The sequence below is a fragment of the Salvelinus fontinalis genome, chromosome 2 (assembly GCF_029448725.1).
Source record: "Salvelinus fontinalis isolate EN_2023a chromosome 2, ASM2944872v1, whole genome shotgun sequence".
Classification (NCBI taxonomy): Eukaryota; Metazoa; Chordata; class Actinopteri; order Salmoniformes; family Salmonidae; genus Salvelinus; species Salvelinus fontinalis.
Genome location: NC_074666.1, coordinates 65554641 through 65568004, shown reverse-complemented (window position 1 = coordinate 65568004; position 13364 = coordinate 65554641). Strand labels below are relative to the sequence as shown.

Below are 13364 nucleotides of genomic sequence, written 5' to 3'. Positions count from 1 at the left end.
CCAGAAAGGGCTTTATTACAGACAGAAATACCCCTCAGTTTCATCGGGTGGCTGATCCCGCAGGTGAAGATTCCGGATGTGGAGGTCCTGGGCTGGCATGGTTACACATGGTCTGCAGTTGGATGTACTGCTAAATCTTCTAAAACGTTATGGTAGAGAAATGAACATTACATTCTCTGGTGGACATTCCTGCTAATTGCATGCTCCCTCAACTTGAGACATCTGTCGCATTGTGACAACTTTTAGAGTGGCCTTTTATTGTCCCCAGTACACGGTGCATCTGTGTAATGATCATGCTGTTTTTAATATGCCATCATGGCAAAGGAGTAATACTCACTAACAGGGATGTAAGAGAGAGAAGTGTTTTGTGTTTATGGAACATTTCTGGGATCTTTTATTTCAGCTCATGAAATAAGGGACCAACACGTTGCGTTCATATTTTTGTTTAGTATAGCTATAAAAATGTATTGATTAACCATCCTGTAGCTATTTCCAAATAGCCCATATACCACCCAAGGCTAATTAGCATGTAAATCCACAGTCCCACACAGGTGCCAGCAATTCAAGGAAATTAACTGTAAGGTGTAGGGGTGGATAGGAATTGGGCGAGGCTTAACCTCGTCTCTGGACCCCGTGCCCAATCCCGACACCTTTCTCCACAATAGTTTTTTCCCCCTCAATCTACACACACTACCCTGTAGTGACAAAGCAAGAAATGTTTGCTAGAAACATAAGTTTTCAGACCCTTTACTCAGTACTTGAAATCACTTTTGGCAGTGATTTCAGGCTCGAGTCTTCTCGGGTATGACGCTACAAGCTTGGCACACCTGTATTGGGGAGTTTCTCCCATTCTTCTCTGAAGATCCTCAAACTCTGTCAGGTTGGATGGGGAGCGTCGCAGCACAGCTTTACCATTATAGTGTATTGTGTGTAGATAGTTTTATTTTAGAATAAGGCTAGAAAACAAAATTCGGAAGAAGTTTGAATACTTTCTGAAGGCAACATATTTTCAATAACAGTATTTTCACCTGTTGGAAACTAGTATGTAAAACACGCAACAACAAAAACGGGAGGCATAGAAATACCACACAGAACAGATATTGCTTTCAATGAGAATGACATTTTACATTGCATTTCTATGTGAAATTGATCAGGCACCCACGAAGTTACAAAAACATTTATTAACTGAAGTAACCTACCGTAATTTCCGGACTATAAGCCGCTACTTTTTCCCACGCTTTGAACCTCGCGGCTTATACAATGACGCGGCTAATTTATGGATTTTTCCCGCTTTCACAAGATTCATGCCGCCAAAAAACTGAGCACCGTCACATAATGTGACTTAAATCGAGCGCGCTCAAACTTCCCATCATTCTGATTACGGTAGTCATTTTGTCACCCTCATCATGGCAAAGACACGGTGAAATGCATATGATGCAGCTTTCAAGTTGAAGGCGATCGATCTGGCTGTTGGAAAAGGAAATAGAGCTGCTGCACGGGAGCTTGGCCTGAATGAGTCGATGTTAAGACGTTGGAAACAGCAGCGTGAGGAACTGACTCGGTGCAGAAAGACAACAAAAGCTTTCAGAGGGAAGAAAAGCAGATGGCCCGAACTAGAAAATTAGCTTGAAGACTGGGTCAACACACAGAGAGCAGACGGCCGAGGTGTTTCAACTGTGCAGATCCGACTGAAAGCCAAAACAATCGCCACCGCAATGAAGTTTGAGGATTTTAGAGGTGGACCATCGTGGTGTCTAAGATTTATGAGACGTAAAGGCCTGTCCATCAGGGTACGGACGAGTGTGTCAGCTGCTCCCTCCCGACTACGAGGAAAAAGTTTCAAACTTCCGCAAATTCACTGATGCAAAGATAGCGGAGCATTCCATCGGCCCGCATGACATCATAAATATGGATGAGGTTCCTCTTACGTTTGACCTGCCTCTCACTCGGACTGTCAACAGGAAAGGCGAATCATCCATCACGCTGAAAACTGGGCATTGAAAAACGCACTTCACCTGTGTTCTGAGCTGCACGGCATCAGGAGAAAAGCTTCCACCGATGTTGATTTTCAAACGCATGACGATGCCAAAATAAAAATTCCCGAGAGGAATTGTTGTGAAAGTCAACAAGAAAGGATCGATGATGGAAAGCCTAATGCATGAATGGCATATGGAGTGTTACGGCAAGTGACCGGGAGGATTCTTTCACAAGAACAAGGCATTGCTCGTGTTGGACAGCATGAGGGTCCACAACAGATTCTGTGAAAGAAGCCATCAAGAGGACAAACTCAATTCCAGCTGTGATTCCTGGGGGCACAACAAAGTATTTGCAGCCACTCGACATCAGTGTAAATCGTGCATTTTAAGGTGGCGCTCCGTGTTCAGTGGGAGGCTTGGATGACAAGTGGGGAGAAATCCTTCATTAAAACGGGCCGCATGCGAAGAGCAACTTATGGTCAAGTCTGCCAGTGGGTCCTGACAGCGTGGAGCATTGTCAAAAAATCCACTATCATCAACGGGTTTCGAAAGGCTGGACTGCTGTGTGTTGAAGAGGGCAGCATGAGCTCAGCGGGGAATTTGCCTCCGGATGAAAGTGACGAGAGCGACAATGAAAATGATCCAACATCGGATGAAGCATTTCTGAGGCTATTCAACTCCGACACCGAAGGAGATGACTTCAGTGGTTTCAGTGCACAGGAGGAAGATAGTGACCAATGACTTTCTTGGTAGGCTACTGTTTACTGCTATTTTTTTAATTTTTGTTACAAGCCGTGTTTCGTTTAAAAGCCTATTTATTTGTTACAAGCCGTTTTTTGTTTAAAGGCTGTGTAAAGTTCATTTCTTTCAATGTACCGGTAGGCACCTTAGACATGTGCGGCTTATTTATGTACAAAATTCATCTTTTTAAATTCAGTGGGTGCGGCTTATATTCAGGTGCGCATAATAGTCCAGAAATTACGGTATATACAGTTAACAATGGTGTATGTAGTCAGTTGTGTGAGTGGTTGTGTGCTTAGCTGTGGTGTTGAAAGGTGCAAAAGCACATATCGGTCACAAGAAATCTAAGTGTGTCGCCACGGCTCATGGAGCGCGTCACTGCACACGCAGAGAACACCTTTGGGAAACTCTGCTCTCTCATCTGGAATCCCTACAGTTGATAGCCTATTGGAAACCACTAGAGATAGAGACAGGCCACACATGCTCACCAGCCAAGTTATTCCCAAAGATAACGTTTATACCCTCAATAGGCAACGAAGGACGCACCCCTACAACAACCTCACCTTTCACCAGTTCAGAATCCAACATACATTTTTGCAATGGAACTGACAGAGTTCAAACCTATTCCCCTAATTAAAAGACTATTCCCCTGAACAGTCTCCGCAGAGAAGGGTAACACAGACTAACACAAACGACTCAGAGGCACCTGTCTCTCAAGATCTTCACTGGCACTAGGTCGTTACTTCCTGACATTGACACACAACCCTACGTAATGAAAGGCAAATAATCTGGGTCAATATGGACTTTCACATGCCCTTGGGCATGAGCGAGGGACAAGAGTGAACTGATGTGGGACAGGCGCTGCTAACACCGTAGGCTTAGGTTTAACAAGCACTGAATTTGCCCTGAGAACAATCACAGTTATTTATAAAGCCCTTCTTACAATCAGCTGATGTCACAAAGTGCTGTACAGAAACCTAGCCTAAAACCCCAAACAGCAAGTAATGCAGGTGTAGAAGCACGGTGGCTAGGAAGAACCAGGCTATGAGGGGTGGCCAGTCCTCTGTGCCAGGTGGAGATTATAACAGAACATGGCCAAGATGTTCTAATGTTCATAGATGACTAGCAAGGTCAAATAATAATAATGTGGTTGTAGAGGGTGCAACAGGTCAGCACCTCAGGTGTAAATGTCAGTTGGCTTTTCATAGCCGATCATTTAGAGCAGCTCTACCGCTCTTGCTGTCTCCAGAGAGTCGAAAACAGCAGGTCTGGGACAAGGTAGCACGTCCGGTGAAGAGGTCAGGGTTCCATAGCCGCAGCCAGAACAGTTGAAACTGGAGCAGCAGCATGTCCAGGTGGACAGCAAGGAGTCATCAGGCGAGGTAGTCCTGAGGCATAGTCCTAGGGCTCAGGTCCTCTGAGACAGAAAGAGAATTAGAGAGCATACTTAAATTCACACAGGACACTGGAAAACACAGGAGAAATACTCCAGATAACAGACTGACCCTAGCCCCCCGACAAACTATTGCAGCATAAATACTGGAGGCTGAACAGGACATTAGTTTCTCCAATGACCAGAACCCTGACAGTGACACTCTTGACAGAAGTCAGCTTTACCACAGGAGCCAGGCTCAACCCTAGTTGAATGAAACTCTGCCCGTGAACCAGAGTTTCTCGGTGGGCGAGGCCCAAATCTCTCCGAACACCCCCACTCACTCCGAATACGGGGCTCAGCAAAGACACATGAGTCAAAACGTACTCGTCCACCAAAACTGCAGCTTCTGAGAGTCTTCACTTTTCACGGTCAGCTACACCAAGAGCTGCATGTGCTTCCTGCGCTTTACCGGTCAACACACACTGCAACATTGAAGTGCGGTCAGAATCAGGCCAACTCCTAGCATCAGCAACACGCTCAAACAACAAATAACGTCTCAGGATCCCTCATTCAATTTTGGCAACTAAGTTTCCAACAATATCAAATGAGTCCGGGGCACAACCGAGGGAGGAGCGACCCCCTAGGTAAATCTGGGTAACCTTCCCGGGATAAACTCAACCCCGAGAGCTTTCCTTCACTAACCAACTCTAGCCGCTCTTGTTGCAGCTTGATTTTAGCACGCTCCAAATCCTGTTTAAATTCCAATTCATGCTTAACACGACCATTGTCACGATCATGCTCCAGTTGTAACAGAAGCAGTTCTTTCTGTTTAAAAGACCGACTACTAGGGCTCACAGACGGAGTGGCCGTTGTAGCAAAACGGGGAGACGGCGAGTCCTCGGCAGAGGCTGCCCAGTGGTAACTTCTAGTATATATATCAACCTAACAGAATTTGACGTTTATTACAAATTTCAACCTGGTAGTGATTAGCGATCTTCAACAGTTCTTTAGTACATAATTCTAACAGTTAATCTGATGCACAGCGAATGAACTCATCTAGTTAAGACGCCATAGTCACAATACTAAAAATAATCTCGCTCTTCCCCTCTGCTGAGCACACCAGACCACAAGAGAAACGCCAATCACACTGGGCACCACAGGAGAGAGATGAGACAGTTGAAGTCAGAAGTTTACATACACTTAGGTTGGAGTCAATAAAACTCGTTTTTCAACCACTCCATAAATTTCTTGTTAACAAACTATAGTTTTAGCAAGTCAGTTAGGACATCTACTTCGTGCATGACAAGTAATTTTTCCAACAATTGTTTTAGAGATTATTTCACTATCACAATTCCAGTGGGTCAGAAGTTTACATACACTAGGTTGACTGCCTTTAAAGAGCTTGGAAAATTCCAGAAAATGTCATGGCTTGATAAGCTTCTGATAGGTTGATTGACATTTGAGTCAATTGGAGGTGTATCTGTGGATGTATTTCAAGGCCTTCCTTCAAACTCAGTGCCTCTTTGCTTGACATCATGGGAAAATCAAAAGAAATCAGCCAAGAATTCAGAAAAAACATTGTAGACCTTCACAAGTCTGGTTCATCCTTGGGAGCAATTTCCAAACACCTGAAGGTACCACGTTCATCTGTACAAACAATAGTCCGCAACTATAAACACCATGGGACCATGCAGCCGTCATACCGCTCAGGAAGGAGACGCGTTGTCTCCTAAGATTAATGTACTTTGGTGCGAAAAGTGCAAATCAATCTCAGAACAGCAAAGGACCTTGTGAATATGCTGGAGGAAACAGGTACAAAAGTATCTATGACCACAGTAAAACGAGTCCTATATCGACGTAACCTGAAAGGCCGCTCAGCAAGGAAGAAGCCACTGCTCCAAAACCGCCATAAAAAAGCCAGACTACGGTTTCCAACTGCACATGGGGACAAAGATCGTACTTTTTGGAGAAATGTCCTCTGGTCTGATGAAACAAAAATAGAGCTGTCTGGCCGTAATGACCATTGTTATGTTTGGAGGAAAAAGGGGGGGCTTGCAAGCCAAAGAACACCATCCCAACCATGAAGCACGGGGGTGGAAGCATGTTGTGGGGGTGCTTTGCTGCAGGAGGGACTGGTGCACTTCACAAAAAGAGATGGCATCATGAGGGAGGAAAATTGTAAATATATTACAGCAACATCAAGAAAATCAGTCAGGAAGTTAAAGCTTGGTCGCAAATGGGTCTTCCAAATGGACAATGACCCCAAGCATACTTCCAAAGTTGTGGCAAAATGGCTTAAATGAGGACAGGGGGTGCTGTTGTCACTTTTTCTGGAAAACGTGTCCAATGCACATTTGTGGCCTGCTGGAGGTCATTTTGCAGGGCTCTGGCAGTGCACCTCCTTGCACTAAGGCGGAGGTACCGGTCCTGCTGCTGGGTTGTTGCCCTCCTACGGCCTCCTCCACGTCTCCTGATGTACTGGCCTGTCTCCTGGTAGCGCCTGTATGCTCTGGACACTACGCTGACAGACACAGCAAACCTTTTTGCCACAGTTCGCATTGATGTGCCATCCTGGATGAACTGCACTACCTGAGCCACTTGTGTGGGTTGTAGACTCCGTCTCATGCTACCACTAGAGTGAGGGCACCGCCAGTATTCAAAAGTGACCAAAACATCAGCCAGGAAGCATAGGAACGAGAAGTGGTCTGTAGTCACCACCTGCAGAATCACTCCTGTTTTTGGGGGGTGTCTTGCTAATTGCCTATAATTTCCACCTTTTGTCTATTCCATTTGCACAACAGCATGTGACATTTATTGTCAATCAGTGTTGCTTCCTAAGTGGACAGTTTGATTTCACAGAAGTGTGATTGACTTGGAGTTACATTGTGTTTTTTAAGTGTTCCCTTTATTTTTTTGAGCAGTATATATATATATATACACACACAAGCTACTTAATTGTATTGTGATCACTTGGTTGACATGTTTCCTACCCTCTCCATATTTTTTCCTATACCTGTTTCTTTCCCTTCTCCCCTCCCTCCAGGACCTGAACAAGAAGCAGACCCAGAGGGACCTGGAGTGTGCCATGCTGCTGAGGCACCACGAGTCCACCCAGGAGCTGGAGTTCCGTCAGCTGGGCGCGGTGCAGCGTACGCGGGCCGACCTGATCCGCACGCAGCACCAGACAGAGCTCACCAACCAGATGGAGTACAACAAGAGAAGGGAGCAGGAACTCCGGCAGAAACACACAGTGGAGGTCCGCCAGCAGCCCAAGAGCCTCAAGGTAAGGCTCCCTCTCTCCTTCCTTCCCCCTCTCTCACCTTCCTTTCCTCATTCCCTCACTATCCTTTCTTCCCTCTCCCAGTCCAAGGAGCTCCAGATCAAGCGTCAGTTCCAGGACACGTGTAAGATCCAGACGCGTCAGTACAAGGCCCTGAGGAACCATCTGTTGGAGAGCACTCCCAAGGCCGACCACAAGGCGGTGCTCAAGAGGCTGAAGGAGGAGCAGACCAGGAAACTGGCCATTCTGGCCGAGCAGTACGACCACTCCATCAACGACATGCTGTCCACACAGGCTGTGAGTAAGGCAAGGACCCTACCGTGCACCTCTCATACGCCTGACAACTACAACGACGCAATACTTCAAAACAACTACACACACGCAGAGAGACATAACCCACACAAAGACACGCACATACTGCAGATCACACCCACTACACATCAACTAGACACCTACATAGAAGCCAGAAGAGGACTGGCCACCCCTCGTAGCCTGGATCCTCTCTAGGTTTCTTCCTAGGTTTTGGCCTTTCTAGGGAGTTTTTCCTAGCCACCGTGCTTCTACACCTGCATTGCTTGCTGTTTGGGGTTTTAGGCTGGGTTTCTGTACAGCACTAAATACATTTGATTTGATTTGACATATTAAACCAGCTACACCAAAAATGTATACCAAAAAATTACAAATTAGGACTACAAATCCCACATTTTGAGTGATAGACATCCCCAAACCGTCCATTAGACCAGGGTGTGCTCTACTGACGTCCAGCCCCCCCCCCCCATTCCCCCTCTAGCTACGATTGGACGAGACACAGGAAGCAGAATACCAGGTGCTGCGGATGCAGCTGCAGCAGGAGTTGGAGCTGCTGAACGCTTACCAGAGCAAGATCAAGATCCACACAGACTCCCAGCACGAGAGAGAAGCCAAGGACCTGGAGCAAAGGGTGTCCATCCGCAGGGCCCTGCTGGAACAGAGGGTGAGAGCGACACAGAGAGATGGAGCGGAGGGGTGTCTGAAGGGAGTGTGTGTGTGCAAGAGAATATGTACAGTATAGATGACACCAAAAAGGATAGGCCACTTAAAATATTATTTTTCTCTCCCCTCCTCCCTCTCTCTTAGATTGAGGAAGAGATGCTGTCTCTGCAGAACGAGCGTTCAGAGCGTATCCGTACTCTACTGGAGCGCCAGGCACGGGAAATCGAGGCATTTGACTCGGAGAGCATGCGTCTTGGCTTCAGCAACATGGCTCTGACGGGCATCCCTGCCGAGGCCTTCAACCAGGGCTACCCCAATCCCAGCCCCTCCTCTGGCCCCGGGGGCTGGCCTTCCCGCCCTGTTCCTCGCTCCGGGAGCCACTGGAGCCACGGCGTGCAGAACTCTGTGGCGCCCCCTTCGTGGCGTAGCCAGAACAGCTGCAGCGGTGGAGGAGGGTTCAGCCGTGCCGAGTCGATCACTTTGTCTCACGGCCTGGGGAGGGATAGTGAGATGAACATGAGTGGTAGAGGCCACTCCTCCAACTCCTCATCTTCCTCCTCTTCCTCGTCCTCCCACCATCATCACCATCACCAGCAGCAGCAGCAGCAGCAGCAACACTACCTCCCCCAGCACTACCACCACCACCACCAGAGCACGCCGCACCTGTACCGAGAGAGCCGCGAGCGCGAGGACCGCGAGAGGGAGAGGGAGAGAGAGTGGGGGGGTGGGGGAGGAGGCCACCAACACCACCACCACGGGGGAGGAGTTCATCACCACCACCTCTCCCAACACGCCTCAGCCCAGTCCCTCGCTCTCCTGCCACCTCCGCCTCCCCCACCACCTATCTCCCTCTACTCCTCCTCGCCGCCCTCCTCTTCCTCCTCCTCGTCTTCCCAGGGAGGGGGATACGGGGGTCTGGTTGCCAGGGGCCCCAGCCTGATGGCCCTGAGGAACAGCCCACAGCCCCTGAGGAGGACGGCCTCAGGGGGGCCCGGCGGGGCAGGGGGGGGCGAGGGGGTTCTGAGCCGGAGCACCTCGGTCACCTCACACATCTCCAACGGCTCCCACCTCTCCTACTCTTAAAGGGGAAGGGCAATGATAGGCTCCACCCCTCAGTCTTAATGGGGCGGGGTGAGAGAACAAACCAAGCCTGCCCTTTCTCTGAGGTTGCCTCTGAAACGATACCCTAACCCTCTCGTATGGGGAATAGGGTATCGTTTGAGATATGCCATGCAGTGAGTGTGGGGGGGGGGGGTTGAATGTCCCTGATTTCACTTCTACAAGAGTGTTTGTTCATGGAGAGGGGGTGCTAAAACAGGTTTACCACCACAAAGGGCCGAGCCAAAGCAGGTCCACCATTCCTATTGTTCAAGGTGATTTTTATTGTTGGATGAGGTCATCTCTCTCACAAATTCAGGAGAAGGGTTTAGATGAGGGAGGGGGCGGGGCTATTAACAGTAAGGTCAGACAGGGCTGGCCACCAGTAGGGGTCAGTTGAGCAGACTAGCTGCTTAGATTAGACAGACACCTTAGAGTATAACAATGTCTACACAGGCGGGAGGGATACAAGTGGGAGGAAAGCGGTGTTTTTAAAGGGGAGTTTTAACAGCAACGGGTTTCTCTGCTGACATCAAACTGAGAGAAATTAATGGATGTGGAGATAAAATGGTTCGAAAGAGGGTGCTTTAAAATACAATGTAAACTATGTAAATAACGCAGAAACTAACACGCGAAGCATACTAGGTAATGATGGGTCGTATACTGTCCATTTGTGGTGGAGCAAGGAGCTGAACCACGAGAGGCAACTACAGAAACATTTTTTTTTTTTTTTGGTAATAGGATTTTCAAATATATGACAGATGTAACACTGCCATCCGGTGGCTCGGCTGACCCAACACAACTCTGCCACTGCCGAGCAATAATTTCCCTGTGAACGTGATGAAAGCGGGTGTGTACAGAGCTCAATGCTCGCTTAGTTTTTTCACGCTTGACCCATTCCTGGACACACAGCCTGGTAGGTGTGTGTAGAAGTACATGTGCATAAAGCAGTTATTACAATTCAATGCATGAAAGTGCTGTACAGAAGCATTGTATTCATACATGTTTATAGAAATGCATATAAGTATATAATACCTGTCAGAAGTTTTGACAGTAAAATTGAAGATTGTTCACTGTCCAACACCTTTGTCCTACATTGTACTTAGTGTACATAAAAGCACTCAAACGCTGGTAGAGTAATAATAATGATCATTTTGCCATGTGAATAGAAATTGGAAAATAGTTTTGAGGGAAAATAGATATGGTTGCTATTATTATTATTACTACTAGAGCAGTTGTAATGTTTGTTGTACACACTAATTTTGTTTAAAAAAAAAGAAGTTTTTTAAAAATGTTTTAATTGCCAATTTTGACCACTAGGTGGGGAGTAAGAGCAATGTTTCTGTTATGGAGCGCTATGGAAAGAATGCTATTGTTTTTATTATTTTTTTAAGAGGAGAAAAACGACTACCTTTTCCCCAAGCATTCCCTCTATGGTCTCAGGGTCGGAGTCTACTGGGCAGTGCATTACCACGAAAGGTCGTGGTGTTATAGAGCCAGTATTAAATGTGGACGGGCCGTTCATATTTTTAGCTGTATGTGTGAATATATTGAATTCTAGACTAAAGTCAGCCTCTACTCCAGCACGTTTTGTGCCATATTGTACCTCTCTTCTTGTGGTTCATGTTGACACGGACTAGCCAAGCTTGTTGATTGTACACTACAGTACTCATCCTATACACTACTACACCCCACCAAAAATAATCAGAATTTGTTGGTTACATTTTTTTGGTCTTTAAAAATATATACGTATATAACAGCCAAGAACAAGCAAGTGCATACATTTTAAATAGCTTGGTGTGAATATTTCATTGTGTCCTTCCTTTCCTTCCGCCTTCCTTTCTGGAAGATATTTCTGGATAGAATTGGATTGAAGCGAAGTGTCGCCACTTTTATGCTTTCACCTTACCACTCATCAGTAGTCAAGTACGAGAAAGGCATGAGCTATTTTAAAGTATTCTAACCGAGCCCAGGATCTCTTGTGTAGAGAATCACCATTGGCTCCTAAACTCACACTGCCAAATCTGAACAGAACCAACATTACGACAAAATGGTGGGGTGGGAAACATTGGGTCTCCAGTGGTGCATTTCAATACTCTAACCTCTAAGTTACCTCAAGAAACGTCTGGGGTGGTTTACTTCAGCTTACACGTTCACGATGGAACATGCTGGATTCATTTTTCAGAGGCTGTGATTTTTAGACTAGGGCATGGAGACAGAGCTGACGGGACAGAGAATGTGTGATGTCGCTGCCCACATGTAGTGCTGATGTATGCTTAGAGGGGTGGGTCTCAATAGTCAAAAGTAGTTCCTTTTCCTTATTTCATCCCCTTTACCGGCATATAGAAAACAGCACAGGTGAAAGGACTTTGGTGGATGTGTGTTGGAATTTCACTTGAACCTGTCCTTTCACATCATTCAAACGAAGGAGAGATGAGGGGACTCCTAAGACTATTGAGATACACCTCAGTTGGTGCGGCAGGGCAACGGTGATGATGGATGAGCGAGAATCTGATAGAAAGAGGAGGAATGGATTTGTGTGCTGGGATATAGAACTGTTGTACAGAGAGAGAGGCCAAGTTACGTTCAGGTTCAGTACAAAGTGGAACGGAGGTCTGCCACAGAATTTGTTGTACAGAAACACAAAAATAATTTTGAAAAATAAAAAAAGGAAAAAATGACTTTTGATGCTGTCTTCATTTGTACGGACTTGGTTGGAATGTGTATCAGTTCAAAGGAACGCCCACAGACTATATTAGTTGGTGTAACTAACCATGAAAGATGTAAGGTAAAGATTACATGTTGTGTATCCTTTAAAAGGACATTGACTTGGGGAAAACCACTCCAAGGCCCATAGGGGTGCTGATCTAGAATCATGTCCTCCCTGTCCATGTAATTGTATTCATCATGATCTAAATGGCGTAACTGATCCTAGATCAGCACTCCTATGAGATATTTGAGAGTTGATAGTGGAGTTTGTTTGCAGGGATTGATGTTTGTACTCATTTATGTGCCTCTGCGTGCTAGGCTAATTACACTGAACAAAAATATACATGCAAATGTAAAGTGTTGGTCCCATGTTTCATGAGCTGAAATAAAAGATCCCAGAAATGTTCCAGATGCACAAACAATCTTATTTCTCTCATTTTATGCACAAATTTGTTTATATCCCTATTAGTGAGCATTTCTCCTTTGCCAAGATAATCCATCCACCCAGTGTGGGTTCTAGCTTGTATGGCTCCCTGGGCGAACCCCCCCCCCCCCCCTTCAGCCCTGCCCACCCGCCACAACAAAATAAAAAGCATTCTGCACTAACTGTCATTTTGATTAAAATGTTTGGAACACAAATAAGTGATCATAGCATTTAAAACTATATAAATATAAACAAAAATAAGACTCATAAATATCAAAAAGAGGCAACAAAGACGAATAGAAACAAATGAGTGTTGATTTGGCACTCGAGCATCAATACAGTATCCACCCTCCCCCAACATTGTCAACCAAGAGTCAAAACTAAACCAATTCATCTTGGTGGTGTGCAGACTGATTTTATATTATTCTTAATGATTTCGCACAAACCAGAAGAAAAGTAAACGATATGTCTGAAACTAGATATTCACAGTATTATGAATGAATTGTGGTTTATTTGGTAGGATTTCGTAGTGTGACTGATTTGACTAATTGCATTAGTACTGTACAAAGTTAGAGGTGCGCTATTTGATAGATTCCCGCGCTCCCCCTACCTCAGGCTTCCAGTGGTGGGACGTGAGGTCAACCTACCCACGCCACCTCCCTATCTCGTACTTCTGAGTGGGAGACCTGCCTGCCTAGCTCACAAACTAGAATCAGGGCGCCCTCTCCGACAAGGTTAATTGACCCACAGTCCCACACGATGACATATCATTGACGTGACGTGCAAATG

At 46.1% G+C, this 13364-nt stretch overlaps 1 protein-coding gene across 2 annotated transcripts in view; it reads left to right on the top strand.

The window, feature by feature from the left end:
• The window catches only part of LOC129823377 (serine/threonine-protein kinase TAO2-like), a 32708-nt gene extending 20146 nt beyond the window's left edge, over positions 1-12562 (top strand). The window contains exons 17-20 of one of the 2 annotated variants that reach the window (XM_055882305.1): positions 7136-7375; positions 7457-7669; positions 8163-8345; positions 8489-12562. In XM_055882305.1, the coding sequence (XP_055738280.1) occupies positions 7136-7375; positions 7457-7669; positions 8163-8345; positions 8489-9427 (1575 nt within the window). In that variant the 3' untranslated portion in view covers positions 9428-12562. Of the gene's footprint in view, positions 1-7135; positions 7376-7456; positions 7679-8162; positions 8346-8488 lie in introns of both variants that reach the window. The other variant, XM_055882299.1, reaches the window with a different exon arrangement.
• The last annotated feature ends 802 nt before the right edge of the window (positions 12563-13364 follow it).